Source organism: Podarcis filfolensis, assembly GCF_964270895.1.
Source record: "Podarcis filfolensis genome assembly, chromosome: 9".
NCBI classification, from domain to species: Eukaryota; Metazoa; Chordata; class Lepidosauria; order Squamata; family Lacertidae; genus Podarcis; species Podarcis filfolensis.
Window position 1 is genome coordinate 17741990 of NC_139610.1, and position 15346 is coordinate 17757335.

Sequence of the window (15346 nt, forward strand, 5' to 3'; positions counted from 1 at the left end):
AGTGTGCTTCCTGCATTGCAAGGGGTTGGACTACATGGCCCTCCGCTTCCCTTCCAACTCTACAATTTGATGAGTCTGTGTCCACCAACATAAAAGGTGTGTGTGTGTGTGTGTGTGTGTGTGTGTGTATGCACAACAAGGCACTGGTGATTGGCCTGTGCTCCCTGCCACGTGTGCATGTCTGTAAAATGCACGCTTCTTTCTTGTAACGTGTGAATCGGCCATTCCTTTTGAAGTGTGGATTAAGTATTGAGGAACACTGCGTTAAGGCGTTAGCTCTCAGCAGATGTCAGTCTAATCCAAGGCATAGGCTTGTTTAATTTATACCTGTTCGTAGCATAAAGGTAAACTGGGCGGCAAACTAGACATAACATGAACAGCCATGTTTGTTTATTCATGTGTCTATCCCATTCATGTATAACACAGGGAAGGGATTTATCATTTTAACAGCAGAATCTGAATGGCTTCTGACACTTTGCCCCCCAAAGACAGCTCACTTCTAGAATAGGTACCAGTTATTTGTAGTGTGGGAAGCTAAGTTGGACAGGAAGGAGGGTTCAGTTTGCATTACCTGCATACACTTTCTGTTGTAAAATGTCTCTTGGTTGTAAAATGTGTTTCATGTACATGGACACACACAAACACTGTATAGAGCAGTCATGTGAACCAATAAATGTGACTACCCATCACACGTCTGGTTGGAACTAATTACCTGTAAAGATAGTTTGGTTTGTTATTTTGCTGTTTGTGTTATGGCATAAGATATTTCAGAGGGTTGCAAGAACTAAACAAAATAAAAGTATTGTAGCACCTTAAACACTTAAGGGATTTATTATGGCATAAACTTTCATGGACTCAAGTCCACTTGGGCAGGTGCATGATAAGATATGTAGCTTATTGATGTAACTTTAATTTATTATGTTGTGAGTGGCTCTTAGGGGCTGTCAAACCATATTGATGGTAAAAGAAATCTTAAAAAAATAAAGTCTGTAATAAATCAAAAGTCAGACTTTTGACAATGTCAAAGAGTTCTACATTTTAGGTCAGTTTATTTGAATGAGCCAAATTCTGCCAAGTGGATTTGTATTTTCCTTATTATGATAATACAGCAGCCTTACAGGGACAGTATATGGAATAAAAGATGGCTGGCCCTATAGGTAAATTGGGACAGCCATATTTTTTTCTATACTATTATGCAGGAAGGAGTCACTACTACTTCTTCTTCTTCTTCTTCTTCTTCTTCTTCTTCTTCTTCTTCTTCTAATTTGTACACTACCCTATACTTGCAGGTCTCAGGGTGGTTCACAGGATAAAATCACAATATAAAACGCAAAATACATAATCAAAATAAAAACAAGAACAACCCAATAACCCAATACGTAGTGCTGCTTTCAAGGTCTCCCACCCCCATTCAAAATGTTTCAATGAGTGCAGCAAACACCATGCTTCTAGCTGCTCCAAGCAGTTGCAAATTGTTCTTGAAAAGAAGAGCTGTCGAAACCTTTGCACCACCATGTAAGTGCTTTATAATTAAAACAAAAAAATTACTGTACTTTTCTGTGTATAAGACTATGTTTTTTTCTTTAAAAATCATGCTAAAAAGTGGGGGTCTTCTTATACATGGGTAGTGCATAGGGTGGATATTTGATTGGTTGCTGCCATGGCTGTCAGCAGCTATCAGACAGGAGATGGATTTAGCAACGCGTGTTGGTGAGTGATTTTCGGCAATCCCCCCCCAAAAAAGCTCAACAACTCTGTGTCATCTCCCCCCATTTTCTTAAATTTGACTCCCCAAACATAGGGCGCGTCCTATACATGGGGGCGTCTTATGGACAGAAAAGTACGGTAATTTGAAGGGTGTTGCATTGAAACAATTGCTGAAATAAAGGAGGGAACCTTCATTTTAGCAGCACCTTGCTATCTGCCTGGTGCTTTAAAGTCCCAACTTTGGGGCCTCAAAGCTCAGCCAAATTGAGCAGGTTCAGGTGCACAAGAGACTTTTCTTCACAGCAATGTTGTGTGCCCAGACCAAGCGGGATTGACCTCACCACATGTAATGCACAGGAGTAGAATTCTACCTTATGCAAAGCTTCAAAAACTGCTGAAGCACTTTGTAAGCTGCCCAAGGGGGCATTGCAGCTGGTGCCAATTTGGAGGCGGTCTAGATAATAGGAGACACAAATATGTTCAAATAGGAGAATTATTTTTTTTAAGTTTTCCTATAATCACAACATTGTATTACAAACACGTTGATTTCTTTTCCTGCAGAATTTTCTTTAAAAAATGTCAGGTGACGGAAGTGAAGTGTTTACGCAAGAGAAAATATTGGAACATGGCAGCAATGTTTCAGCTTCTGAGAGAGCAATGCAGAATGAAAAGACAGAACAAATACAAGATGATAAGAGGCAGCGTTCTGAAAGCTCTAGCAACGAACAGGAAGGCGACCAGATGTCTTCAGGGCATCCTTCAAATGTGGAACATTCCAGCGGAGGCATAACTACAGATGTTCCTACCGATTGCAGTGAATCTGTGAGCCTTGAACCAGAACCTGGATCTGAAGAACTGAACAAAAATAATGGCCCAGTAAGATTTTTAAAAAATCTCTTATTTATTTTGTTCATGCAGCATACAAAGTTGTGTCATAGTTAGAACAGTGATGCACAGTCCCTAGATGACCATACACACAGTTGCTGGTTATAGAGAGAGGTGGGAGACAGTGACTCAGGGCTGCCATTTTCAGCAACAGGGCAACACAAGTGGGGTTGCCTTGTTCTCCTAGTAGTGCCAATCCTTCATAATGTGCCTTGCCAGCCCTTCTTCCGGCTGCTTTTGTTAGTTGTGCACTCCCATATAGCATGCTAAAGGAATGTGCATTGCCATCAATTACTGTGGTTGGCATTATATAAAAATCAGTTCAAACAGAAACAACAGACTATGCTTTTGTCCCTGTAATGTGTGTTTGCATAATATTCTTGCATTCTTCCAAGTGTGGGTTACTGTATGCCTTTGGTTTCTGTGAAGATATGTTTGGGAATACACAATAATTTCTGTCTTTGGTTATCAGCGTTCCAAGTCAGCAGCAGTTGGTGGGGCAGCAAAGGCAGAGTGCTGTTGTGCTCCTGGAACAAAACCATGTTGGCTTCCTTCCTGCCATGTTTCAGCATGTTTAGGGACTATCTTGCCTGCAGTAAGAGATTCCAGAGAGGCAGTAATTCGGATTTTTTTAGGGAAGATAAAACATCTTAAGATTGCCCCTTCACAGCCAGCTTGCCTCTGGCAAACCAAGAATAAGCAATGCACAATGAGAGCCCAGAATGGTCAAAAGCTGAAAGGTAAAAGCTAAACTTCATGTATGATTGAACTTTCCTTGGTGCTAAAGTTTCACAAAAGTTTAGAGTATGTCTGTAGATGGAAGCATAGAACTGGCAGCAACATCATTATTGCTTGTGTGCCTATAATAAATAATAAAACTATAGCAGCAATAGCTGCTTTTTCTCCAGTCAGCAGAATTTAATCAATTTTCAATCAGATTGCATTCAGCTAATTCTTCGTGTAAGCTGAAAAGATGCTTGATTGATTTCAGGTGAAAGGGATATAAACCAAAGCCTGCAAGAGCAGATTATTCATTCACTCCATCTGACAGTGAGAATCATACATATAAATAACTTCCCTTCCCACCTGCACCCAGAATTCCAGTTTTGTTTCAGCCAAAGCACCTGGTCCCTGTTAAGGCTGGCATACTTAAAATGTGGGAAAAGATCTAAAAGCACTCTAGGATTTTTAGCTTCCTTAATACTCTGGTGCAGTTACGCTTCCTAACTTCACAATACCCTTTCTATTTTGATCTGCTTAGAACCCCTGTATGCTGCAGGGGATACTAAGGAATGTGTTCGGCATCACTTGTAGTTGAAGAGCATGAGCCAGGCCTCTTGAGCCTCACCACAATGCTATGTCAACAGAATTTATGCGGGTGGCGCTGTGGGTTAAACCACAGAGCCTAGGACTTGCCGATCAGAAGGTCGGCGGCTCGAATCCCCACAACGGGGCGAGCTCCCATTGCTCGGTCCCAGCTCCTGCCAACCTAGCAGTTCGAAAGCACATCAAAGCGCAAGAAGATAAATAGGTACCCCTCTGGCGGGAAGGTAAACGGCATTTCTGTGCACTGCTCTGGTCCGCCAGAAGCAGCTTAGTCATGCTGGCCACATGACCCAGAAGCTGTACGCCGGCTCCCTCGGCCAATAAAGCGAGATGAGCGCCACAACCCCAGAGTCAGTCACGACTGGACCTAATGGTCAGGAGTCCCTTTACCTTTACCTTTACATACCTCACACTCTTCTGCAGCTGTAAATTCTGGAGGCAAATGTTAATAGCAGGCAAGTGGTCCTTTGGTGAAGGTTGTCTGTCACTGCTTATCCTGCCATTAGGAAACCCGCAAACTTCCAAGGAACCCCAAAATTTTCTGGAACCCAATTTGAAAACCACTGTTCTAATGCAGCCTTGGTTATTGAAGCAATTAAAAGACAATCATTGTAGGCCAACATCCTAAAGCTGTTTTTTCCCAGAAGGACATGCTGCATTAAGCATGTGATAGTTCCATTCAAAAATGAAGAATCAATGTTCATGGTTTAGGAGGAACAGACTATGAGAGCTGGCTTGAATATAACACTAAGCCCGGCCTTTGGGTTTGTTTCCCTGGCACCAGGCAGAAGCAATTGAACAGTGTGCACCTGCATGCTGTTTGTTCATGGTAAGCCCTGGTTTATTTCTGTCTCTAGCCTAGCATCATGTGTGAGTTAGCCTAATTAAGGTGAGTGGGGGACATATCACCCCCATTATTCTTTTTCTGAAAATGGAAGTATCTCTATTGGAAAAATACAAGTTGTGCTGACAGTATCCTTAACATATCTTTCTGCAGGACACGGATTCATCTCCTAAAGGGAGTGGATGGACAACCTGGGGATCATGGGGCAAATCTCTGCTTTCAACAGCTTCTGCTACAGTTGTTAAGTATCCAAACCATGAATATATAAAATATTTTAAAGTAATTGATTTGATATCTAAAAGGTATAAATAAGCCCTTGACATCAGCAGGCAGGTACTGTAATACACTTGTTATGTACTGAGTTGAATAGGACCCAAACTGCAGCAGTCTGATTGGTCCTAGAACAATAGGATCCAAAAGGCAGCAGTCTGATTGGCCCTAGAACAATAGGATTCAGAATGCAGCAGTCTGATTGGTCCTAGAACAATGCAGCAGTATGATTGGTTGGCAGGAACCACCCAATCATGCTCCAGATAGAAGTGAATCCACAACTTGATTGGCTTACAGTAGAATTCCAGAATTAGCCAATCATGTGCAGCCCATTGTGTAAATAATGTATATAAAGCAGATACTTTGAGGGGACTTTCATTCATTCATTCCTCCTCACCACTATGAGCTGAATAAAGAACATGAAATCACTTTGCGACTCGGAGTATATTTCAACACTTCTTCCCCTTCCTTTTTGGGACAAAGTAAAAATGATAACTGAGACGAGTATAACATCAGTCTAGGAACTGCTTAAGACTTCTTGCTAGCATGTTTCCCCTGAAACCCCTGCTCTCCCAGCCACTTTTCTTTCTGCAGGGATTCAGACCCGTGTTTGCAAATAAACACAGGGCTAGGAAAAATAATGGGAAAAGCTTTCAAAAGGAAATATGTTGCCGGGAAATGAGCTAAGTACTCCCTTCCATGCCATCCCTCTGTTGCAAGTCACCCTTTTCCCAAAGATCCTTTATGATGAAAAATATGTCACTGGACTGGGCCAAAACTAGACTCAACTATGTTGTAATGCTTGGTTTGGCCCTAAAAGGATAGCAAGAGGAATAGTTCCATCAAATATAGGCTGATTTTTGTGTGTATGTAAATAGGCCAATAAGGAATGTTATATGGTGGGTGATTGCTTGGTGCTTCTCATCTGAAATGTGTGAACTGTCTGTATTAAAAAGCATTGTGTTAAGTCCAGTCAAAGGTGACTATGGGGTTGCGGTGCTTATCTCGCTTTCAGGCCGAGGGAGCCGGCGTTTGTCCACAGACAGCTTTTCAGGTCATGTGGCCAGCAGGACTAAACTGCTTCTGGCGCAACGGAACACTGTGATGGAAACCAGAGTGCACAGAAACAAAGTGTTTGTACATGCTATACGGGATATGGAAACTCTGTCCGCAGTTCTTGATCTGTGATGGCTCATCAAGTCATCTCTTGAGGCCTCAGTTCCCCCCTGAGAGAGAGAGAGAGTGAATCAGGCTTTCCCATCCCAGGGAATCAAATATCACTGTTACCTTACAATTATTCTGTTGCAGTATTCATCTTGTGTGGCCTGCAAAATCTGGTTTCCTCTGCCACATAAGAGAAGTGGTGCCATAGCCATATGCTAGAGTTAAACTCGCCCCCTCACAGCTTGATCCGTAAACCAGTTAAAGTATAAAGTATGTGGATTTAAATCCAAATGGTTTTGTGACAGATTCTCTCCATGATTCAGCAGTAATAATCAAAGCGTATCCGCTAGAACAGGCAATAGAGTTTCAGTTCTGTTCCTTGTCCTATTACTTAGTAATCATTTTACCACCAGATTGCTGCTTGCCCACTCAAGCATGACAAATATTTGCTGCATCTTGCTTTATTTGTTAAAACTCCATGTCCTAGAAGAACTGCATTTGCAGTTATGCACGATCAATCAAATTTAAAGTAATTCTTAAAAGGATTAAATTTCTTCAAGGTAAAACTGAAATGCTTGTTCAAAATTGATATTGCAATGCCCCGTTTCTCTTTCAATCAGGTTATTTTTTTATTTTAAGAATTTCTTTTCTTTTTCAACTGAGAAGCAATTTCATCTGCAATATTTTCAAGCAGGAATTTGTATTCATCTAATTATTATCCTCTGGTTAACAATCTTTATTATAAACCCAACAAATTAATCTTTCTCAGCAGAAGAGCAGGCAAAAATCCTAATATATTGTTTCATGCTTTTAAAAATGCTGAGGTGTCAGAAAAAAATGAATGATTAGTAAAGTTATTGGTACATAGATTTTCTTGAAAATGAGAGCATGCATGGATTTTTTAAAGAAAATAGCTAAGAAACAAGAGAACTGCAGTAACAGAAAATAATGGGTGGAGTGGGCTGCGTGGGAGAGACATTGTTCTCTCTGGAAAGTCTTGTGGAAGAAGAATAGCCATGAAAAAAGAAGCTGTGTTTTAAAACATATTTTATGGTTTTCTCTTGTTGCCATGAAACGTAATAACACATTTCAGGCTATGGTATATTATATAGGAAATCCAGGATTTATATCAGTAATATGGGAGTTCATATATACACGTACATTTGCGCTCTCTCTCTCTCTCTCTCTCTCTCTCTCACACACACACACACACACACAAACCAGTGTTGCAATCAATTAAGGATTTGTGCTTCTATTAGATATTGATTTACTTGTAATATGTTGTCAGAATCTGAAAAGGTGCATCCCTGAGGAAATGAGTAATTGAATTAGATTATCTCTTATTAGATTATCTCTTCAAAGCATACTTAAGAATATTGGAATGTGAGGAATATGAAATTAGTTGGTGGGTTCAGAATTAAATGAAGCTCAGAAAGCGGGTCAGTACAAGCAATACAAATGTTTATGAATTCGCTGAAGTTAATCTGAAGTAATTAAATCCCCAGGAAGCCAACCCAAAGACCTAGAGGAAGTGAATATTGAAGTGGTGATGTTTGTTGATGATTCAAAGCAATTTCTAGATGATTAAAATAGATTCTGAGGGAATCCAAACGGTTTTCATAACACCTGAGACAAGACAGTTAAATTAAAAATAGAATTTAATGTCAATGACTCTGAAGTGATGCACATTAGAAAAGAAATCCAATCTGTTTTATCTTTTGAGGGTGGGTTCTTAATTAGGTTCATGTACACAGCAAAGATAACTTGGATTAGTAAGACTACTCCTCAGAAATAGCAGTATATTGCAGTATATTGCTTGGTTATTGAGTGGAAGAACTAAACCTGAATGGGATTCACCTGCTTCCAGAAAAGTCTCTAGAGGGCCAGTGGCCCCTTCTGAAGAGCATGTGATGAGGAGCGATGGGGTGTGGTGGGAAGAGGGAATTGCCCAAAATCAGCTGTAGGCCAAGTTTGCACGTGATGTCGCACATCTGCGTTGCGGTGGTGGGCACCCACAATCCTTCCAGGATTGCTATAGTTTTCCAATCATGCCAGGATATTAAGCCAACTTTAAGTCAAGGCTTCATATCCTAATTTGTTCAGAAACCATTACCCATTGTTTTCCAGTACAGACTCAAAAGGAAACTAGTTTACTGAGACTTCCTGACTTGTATAAAGGGAGAACTGCAGCAGTTGCATGTGAGTTTATATCTTGGCTTATTAAGGTGAAAAATGATTGTCCGAATGCATCCAGTGGCTTGCCTAAGGCCATCTTGTGAGTTCTTTTTAGAGAGCAGTTTTGAACTGTGGGCCTCTGCCTCCACAATTTAATTACTTAGGCACTTCATCAGCCCTCAAAAGCTGTCCCACTAGTCGTCATGAAGCATGACATTATACTAGCACGTAAGAAAACTGCAGATCTCATAAATTCTGCAACACAGACATTTAGGATTGCTGTGTGAGGCAAGCATCGTCTTTTAAACATAGAAACCTGAAGTATTGGGTTGCTCCGTTGGTGATCTAATGTACTTGTCATCTAAATATTTGGTCTTCATCTGGTGAATCATGACCCATTAGAGGGTTGCAACCTGGTCTAAGGTGGATTGCATAGTCTGCTAACCAGCAGCATAGCAACTGCCATCTAGGTGTGCTGTAGCTTAAGATGGACCATGGAGGTGCTATGGTTAAAAAAAAAAAGTTTTACTCTCCTTTATAAACTAGTAACATAGCTACCAAAATAAATACTTTCAGAAATCTTGTAATTGCTTTGTTTGACCGAGAGAAGCAAGACAGAAGAGGCACTTTCAGTCACATTCTTGTGAGCAGACCAAAAATGCTTGCCTGCCGGGTATCATGGTTTCAGTGCATAACACCCAGCCCCATTGTAGATTATAAAGTGCCAATCGACTGCATGGCCCCACTAGACATTCTGATGCCAGTGTAACACAATGGCAATGATGGCGATACACCCATAGTACCCATGCAAATAAGACATTGTCAGTTCCTAGCTACAAGGATGCTATGATTATGATGGAACTAATCCATACTTAGTGATGTATAGAAGTGAAAGCTGGACCATAAAGAAGGCTGATCACTGAAGAATTGATGCTTTTGAATTATGGTGCTGGAGGAGACCCTTGAGAGTCCCATGGACTGCAAGAAGATCAAACCTATCCATTCTTAAGGAAATCAGCCCTGAGTGCTCACTGGAAGGACAGATCATGAAGCCGAGGCTCCAATACTTTGGCCACCTCATGAGAAGAGAAGACTCCCTGGAAAAGACCCTGATGCTGGGAAGGATGAAGGGAACAAGGAGAAGGGGACGACAGAGGATGAGATGGTTGGATAGCATCCTTCTGGACCGTCTTGAGGGGCTGGGAGCTGGGGGCACTGTCATACAGTGGTTCCGCTCCTTCCTCCTGGGCCGTGTTCAGAAAGTGGTGGCGGGGGATGAGTGTTCAGACCCCTGGGCTCTCACTTGTGGGGTGCCTCAGGGTTCTGTCCTCTCCCCCATGCTTTTCAACATCTACATGCAGCCGCTGGGAGAGATCATCAGGAGGTTTGGGCTGGGTGTTCATCAGTATGCGGATGATACCCAGCTCTACCTCTCTTTTAAATCAGAACCAGTGAAGGCGGTGAAGGTCCTGTGTGAGTGTCTGGAGGCGGTTGGAGGATGGATGGCGGCTAACAGATTGAGGTTGAATCCTGACAAGACTGAAGTACTGTTTTTGGGGGACAGGAGGCGGGCAGGTGTGGAGGATTCCCTGGTCCTGAATGGGGTAACTGTGCCCCTGAAGGACCAGGTGCGCAGCCTGGGAGTCATTTTGGACTCACAGCTGTCCATGGAGGCACAGGTCAAATCTCTGTCCAGGGCAGCTGTTTACCAGCTCCATCTGGTACGTAGGCTGAGACCCTATCTGCCTGCGGACTGTCTCGCCAGAGTGGTGCATGCTCTGGTTATCTCCCGCTTGGACTACTGCAATGCACTCTACATGGGGCTACCTTTGAAGGTGACTCGGAAACTACAACTAATCCAGAATGCGGCAGCTAGACTGGTGACTGGGGTCGGCCGCCGAGACCATATAACACCAGTCTTGAAAGACCTACATTGGCTCCCAGTACGTTTCCGAGCACAATTCAAAGTGTTGGTGCTGACCTTTAAAGCCCTAAACGGCCTCGGTCCAGTATACCTGAAGGAGCGTCTCCACCCCCATCATTCTGCCCGGACGCTGAGGTCCAGTGCCGAGGGCCTTCTGGCGGTTCCCTCATTGCGAGAAGCAAAGCTACAGGGAACCAGGCAGAGGGCCTTCTCGGTAGTGGCGCCCGCCCTATGGAACGCCCTTCCAGCAGATGTCAAAGCAATAAACAACTACCTGACATTCAGAAGACATCTTAAGGCAGCCCTGTTCAGGGAAGTTTTTAACGTGTGATATTTTACTGTATTTTTGGTTTCTATGGAAGCCGCCCAGAGTGGCTGGGGAGGCCCAGCCAGATGGGCGGGGTATAAATAATAAATTATTATTATTATTATTATTATTATTATTATTATTATTATTATTATTATTATTATTGTGTTCTCAAAGCTACCAGCATGAGTTTGACCAAACTGCGGGAGGCAGTGGAAGACAGAAGTGCCTGGCGTGCTCTGGTTCATGGGATCACGAAGAGTCGGACACGACTAAACGACTAAACAACAACAACAACAACAATCCATACTTCCTCCAGCACACAAAGTATCCCGTGGTCCAGTTTAGGAGGACAGCAAGTAACCCATGATAGCCACAATTTTCAGAGCTTTCCTCTGACAATGGTTCGGATGCCTTCACAGTTAAAACACAACCATCAGCAGTTTGCAAACCTTTGTTAAGCATCCTTGCTGAGGCTTCTATATTCCTCCAAGTGCTCTGATTGGCTGCTCCTGCACAGACATTTGGGATTCTCCATTAATGCCAGTGGGAGTTTTTAAAAGTATTTTGCTGGCAGAATGTGGCACTATGGTTCGAGGTGGGACCAACTTGTAAGAGAGCATAGTATCTGAGCTAAACCCCTGCCTTGCATAGTGTAAAGCAAATTGGTAAACATGTTTCTTTCAAGCAGTCAGCAAGATAAAATTCTGCTTCTAAACTGACTTCTCAGTTTGGCTCCTTTGAGTCGTCATCCCCCCACCCCAATATATGTTTTTACCCTTAGGTGCAATTTCTCAGCAGCTCTGTTTTATAATGTTGCAATATCTTATGTAATGGAATGATGTTTGGTGGATAGTTATTATTGAATTCATTGGTACATCTCATGAGTATTTTCGCTAGTGATCGCAAAACCTTGAAGCATTACCGGAACCTTTCTTCTCATCCATATTCCTAGCCCTTTATTGCATCTTGTTCTAATTGGATTTCGCTGAAGCGTAAAAATATAAATAGTTTGTTCCAAACCAATAACAATCTATTTTACCACCATGGCAGTTCCTCATAAAATGCTTACTTATATTTTGATTTATAAACTCCACTCAATTAACCACATCTTGTTGATAGCAATAAAGGGAGTGAACTAGTGAAGTCAAACTTAACGCTCTCCAGTTAAAGACAATGCAGTGGGCAACACGATCCCATATGTATTTACTCAGTTTACTTGTGAGTAAGCATTCTTAAGTTGCTTGAAAAGTGCTGAAATTTGGATGGATTGTGTCCCCAAGAAATCCTAGCATTGATTTATGTTCTTCTAGCTATATGTATCACTGGCCAAACAGGAATAATTCTATAACAGCATGACAACAACAACTAGTTTTATTATTTACATGCTGCCCATCTGACTGGGTTGCCCCAACCACTCTGGACGGTTGCCAGCAAAACATTAAAAACACAATAAAGCATCAACCGTTAAAAACTTCTCTGAACAGGGCTGCCTTCGCTTGTCTTCTAAAAGTCAACTAGTTGTTTATCTGTTTGACATCTGATATGAGAGTATTCCACAGAGCGGGCGCCACCACCAAGCAGCCCCTCTTGCTGGTTCCCTGTAGTTTCACAGCTCGCAGTGAGGGAACCATCAGAAGACCATCAGGGCTGGACCTCAGTGTCCAGGCTGAACGATGGAGGTGGAGATGCTTCTTCAGGTATATAGGGCCAAGGCCGTTAGGGCTTCAAAGGTCAACGCCAACACTTTGAATTGTGCTCAGAAATGTACTGGAAGCCACTGTAGATTTAGGGCTGGTTTTATATGGTCCCACATTCAATCTATCCTAAAATCTTAGCCTTTTATTTACTTTAGTTAAAATTCTCCTTTTAACTGGGTTATTTAGCTCATTTTGCAGAACTGTTGTATATGAAATAATTGTGTCATTGCAGGCCATGGGCTAACAGCGGTTAAGGAAAAAGCAGCCACTCTCAGAATTCATGTCCCGGGAACATCAGAAGATGTACATCCTTCTGACCCAGCAGAAAGCCCCATCCCAGGTGATAAGCATACCTTGCCTTGGCAAAATATTCTTAATAGGAACACAATACTATTGTTTTAACCTAGTACAAACTTGAAGTTTGAGGTCACATACCGGCATTATTTTCATTTGGCCTTTCTTCTTTCTTGAAGACATGGACGAGACCACACAGGACAGCTCTTCAGAGAACACACCTTTGCCTTCATCTCCTTCTGCATCACGTGGAATGTTTTCAACCATCAGTAGTGCTGTACAGAACACCGTAAGCAATTCGAGTTACAAAAAGAGGGGAAAGGAGTGTACTCGTTAAAGCAAGGGGGGGTGAAAACTACAATTAAGGAAGCCCAGGAAAACACACCACAGAAAAAGTATGATATATACAATATATTTTTCAAAGTGATCCAGCATTTTAAAATTCTGTCCAAAAGCGTTACCTGCAAAACTCACAATCTAATATGTTTTTCAGTATATGTTTTGGAGATAATTACTGTATTTTTCGCTCTATAGGACGCACTTTTTCCCCTCCAAAAATGAAGGGGAAATGTGTGTGCGTCCTATGGGGCGAATGCAGGCTCCATAGGATCCCGCTGGCTTTCTTGGCTTCTTTGCTCTTTGGGGCTGGGGGGGGGGATAATTTTTTTTTCACTTTATTTCCCCCCCCCCCAAAAAAAAAACTAGGTGCGCCCTATAGAGCGAAAAATGCGGTATTTTGGATTGGATTGGATTGCCTTTGGCAAATATAGGATTGTAGCTGATTCTAGTCCTACTCAGAGGAGATTTGCTGAAATGAACAGCCATAGCTAGATTAGGTCCATTAATTACTCTTGAGTAGATCTCAGCTGGATCCAACCTATAATTTATTTATTTCTTACAAGCTGCTCCATAATTACACCTCACATGTGTACGTATGGTATAACACTAGCAAAACATTAAGCTGCTGTAATTTGCATTGTGTTTGGTTTCAGTACTGAGATCTTTCCCGCTCTGCATCCAGAGTTCAGGTATTTGGAGGGAAATATTTTGATTCAACCATAGACTGGTACCATACTGTGGAATGATGATGCTGAACAATGTTCTATGTTTCCAGAATTCAGAATATGATCTGCTTATTATTACTTGTCATCTTCCAATTATGCCACCCAGTCTCTCTCTTTAAAAAATATACTGTGACGGAGAAGGAAAGATTTGAAGTAGAACTTATTTATATCCTAAAAGAGCTGATACCATTTTGTAATGGTTATATGGGGTTGCTCGTGTGTAAGTTGCTGCCACTCCTGGCTAGGTTGGCTGGTTAAACCTTTTTCTGGCTGGACAGCCCTTCACTTTGTGGCTGTTTCAGTCGCTAGCAGAATCCGTCAGTGGGCGTTTCTTGAACTTCTTCCAGCAAAGAAGTTCTTTGACACCAAGTCTACGCCTACTTTCCCTGCGCAGAAGTCTTCTGCGCAGGGTGGGTGTGGGTAGCGGAGGACCCGTGCTCTCCCCGCTGGTCTCCGGCGAGGAGTCCTGGAGCCCCCTCGCCGATTCCCCCATCTGTCCCCCTTTATCCCTGGTGTTACGCTGATTTCCTTCCCCAGCCGATGAGCTCCCTCTCCCCCTGCTGGGCCCTTCTCCAGCATCGCTTGGGAGCCTTGCCTCCATCTCTGGCTCCGATGTCAGTTCCCTGACACATTTCAATGTAAAACAGCTTTTCTCATAAGGGTCTGTAGCATGGTTTTATAAGTGAGAACTTGGCAGAAAATTTTAAGTTCCTGGAAACCTGGCATACCATGATGGCATGAATGATTGTCGTACCCTAATGAAAATCCAATCTATTCCAAGTGTCTCTTAATATCTTCAGGGACAGAATGGGCAGCTCACCAAAAAGTGGCGTGTACAGCCTTGAGAATCTGCGTGCCTAGAAATTGACTCTTCCTGCTTGTTTTTTTTATTTTAAAAAATGTAACACCATGGGCTTTAGGGGCAGGATATGCCAACTTCAAAGCAAAAAAAAAAAAATCCTGTTAGGCAGTTCTCCCCCCCCCCCCCTTGTGGGACACATCAAGCTCCCTAATCTACCCTGCGGACGACTTTGGAGTTTCATATCCAAAGCCAAAAGCAGCTGGACTCAGCCTGATCTGAGTCTCTTATCCAAAGTAGCAGATGCTAGAGCTTTGTTTTGACTGACTATGTGTTATAAATGCTTCAGAGATTCATAAACTCCCATACCATATTGATAGCAATAGAAGCTGTCATATCTGTGAATAATGCAGATGTTTCTATAACACCTTGTCAGGCTATATGTATGCAAGGCATGGGATTGATCATCTCAGCCTCAAACAAAGACAGCCTTAGGGCAGTGCAAGCAATTTATTATACAAAGTCTGCTTGCTTGCAGAATTGGCCAAACAAAGGCTGGCTCTGTGTGAACAGACCAAACGCTTAGTGCTGCCAATCTGTCAAAATCAAAGATGGCACCCGTTGCCTCGTCCCTCTCAAGTGCTATGGATTTGTTTGTCTGCTTGCTTGCTTTGGAGATATCTTGCAGAATCTTGTGTGATCCAGTGAATATTATTTAAAGATGGAAATTTAAATGCCTATATTTACTCCCCACTGCTTTCCCTTACACATTTTGCCTTCAGGGAATTTCTTTCCACATCATGTTTTCTGCCATGGAGCCTCACCACATCACAGCAGAGGATTCTCAGGAAGGGGGAAAGGTTCTAGGGTGTACCCTCTGTTCAAGT

At 42.4% G+C, this 15346-nt stretch overlaps 1 protein-coding gene across 7 annotated transcripts in view; it reads left to right on the forward strand.

The window, feature by feature from the left end:
* Positions 1-15346, forward strand: part of FAM114A1 (family with sequence similarity 114 member A1) — a 50050-nt gene that overhangs the window by 17625 nt on the left and 17079 nt on the right. For 2 of the 7 annotated variants that reach the window (XM_083630487.1, XM_083630488.1), the window contains 5 exons: positions 2269-2583; positions 4916-5002; positions 8328-8395; positions 12535-12642; positions 12776-12885. In XM_083630487.1, coding sequence (XP_083486613.1) covers positions 2576-2583; positions 4916-5002; positions 8328-8395; positions 12535-12642; positions 12776-12885 — 381 coding nt within the window. In that variant the 5' untranslated portion in view covers positions 2269-2575. Of the gene's footprint in view, positions 1-1396; positions 1516-2268; positions 2584-4915; positions 5003-8327; positions 8396-12533; positions 12643-12775; positions 12886-15346 lie in introns of all 7 variants that reach the window. The other 5 variants (XM_083630482.1, XM_083630485.1, XM_083630484.1 and 2 more) reach the window with 3 other exon arrangements.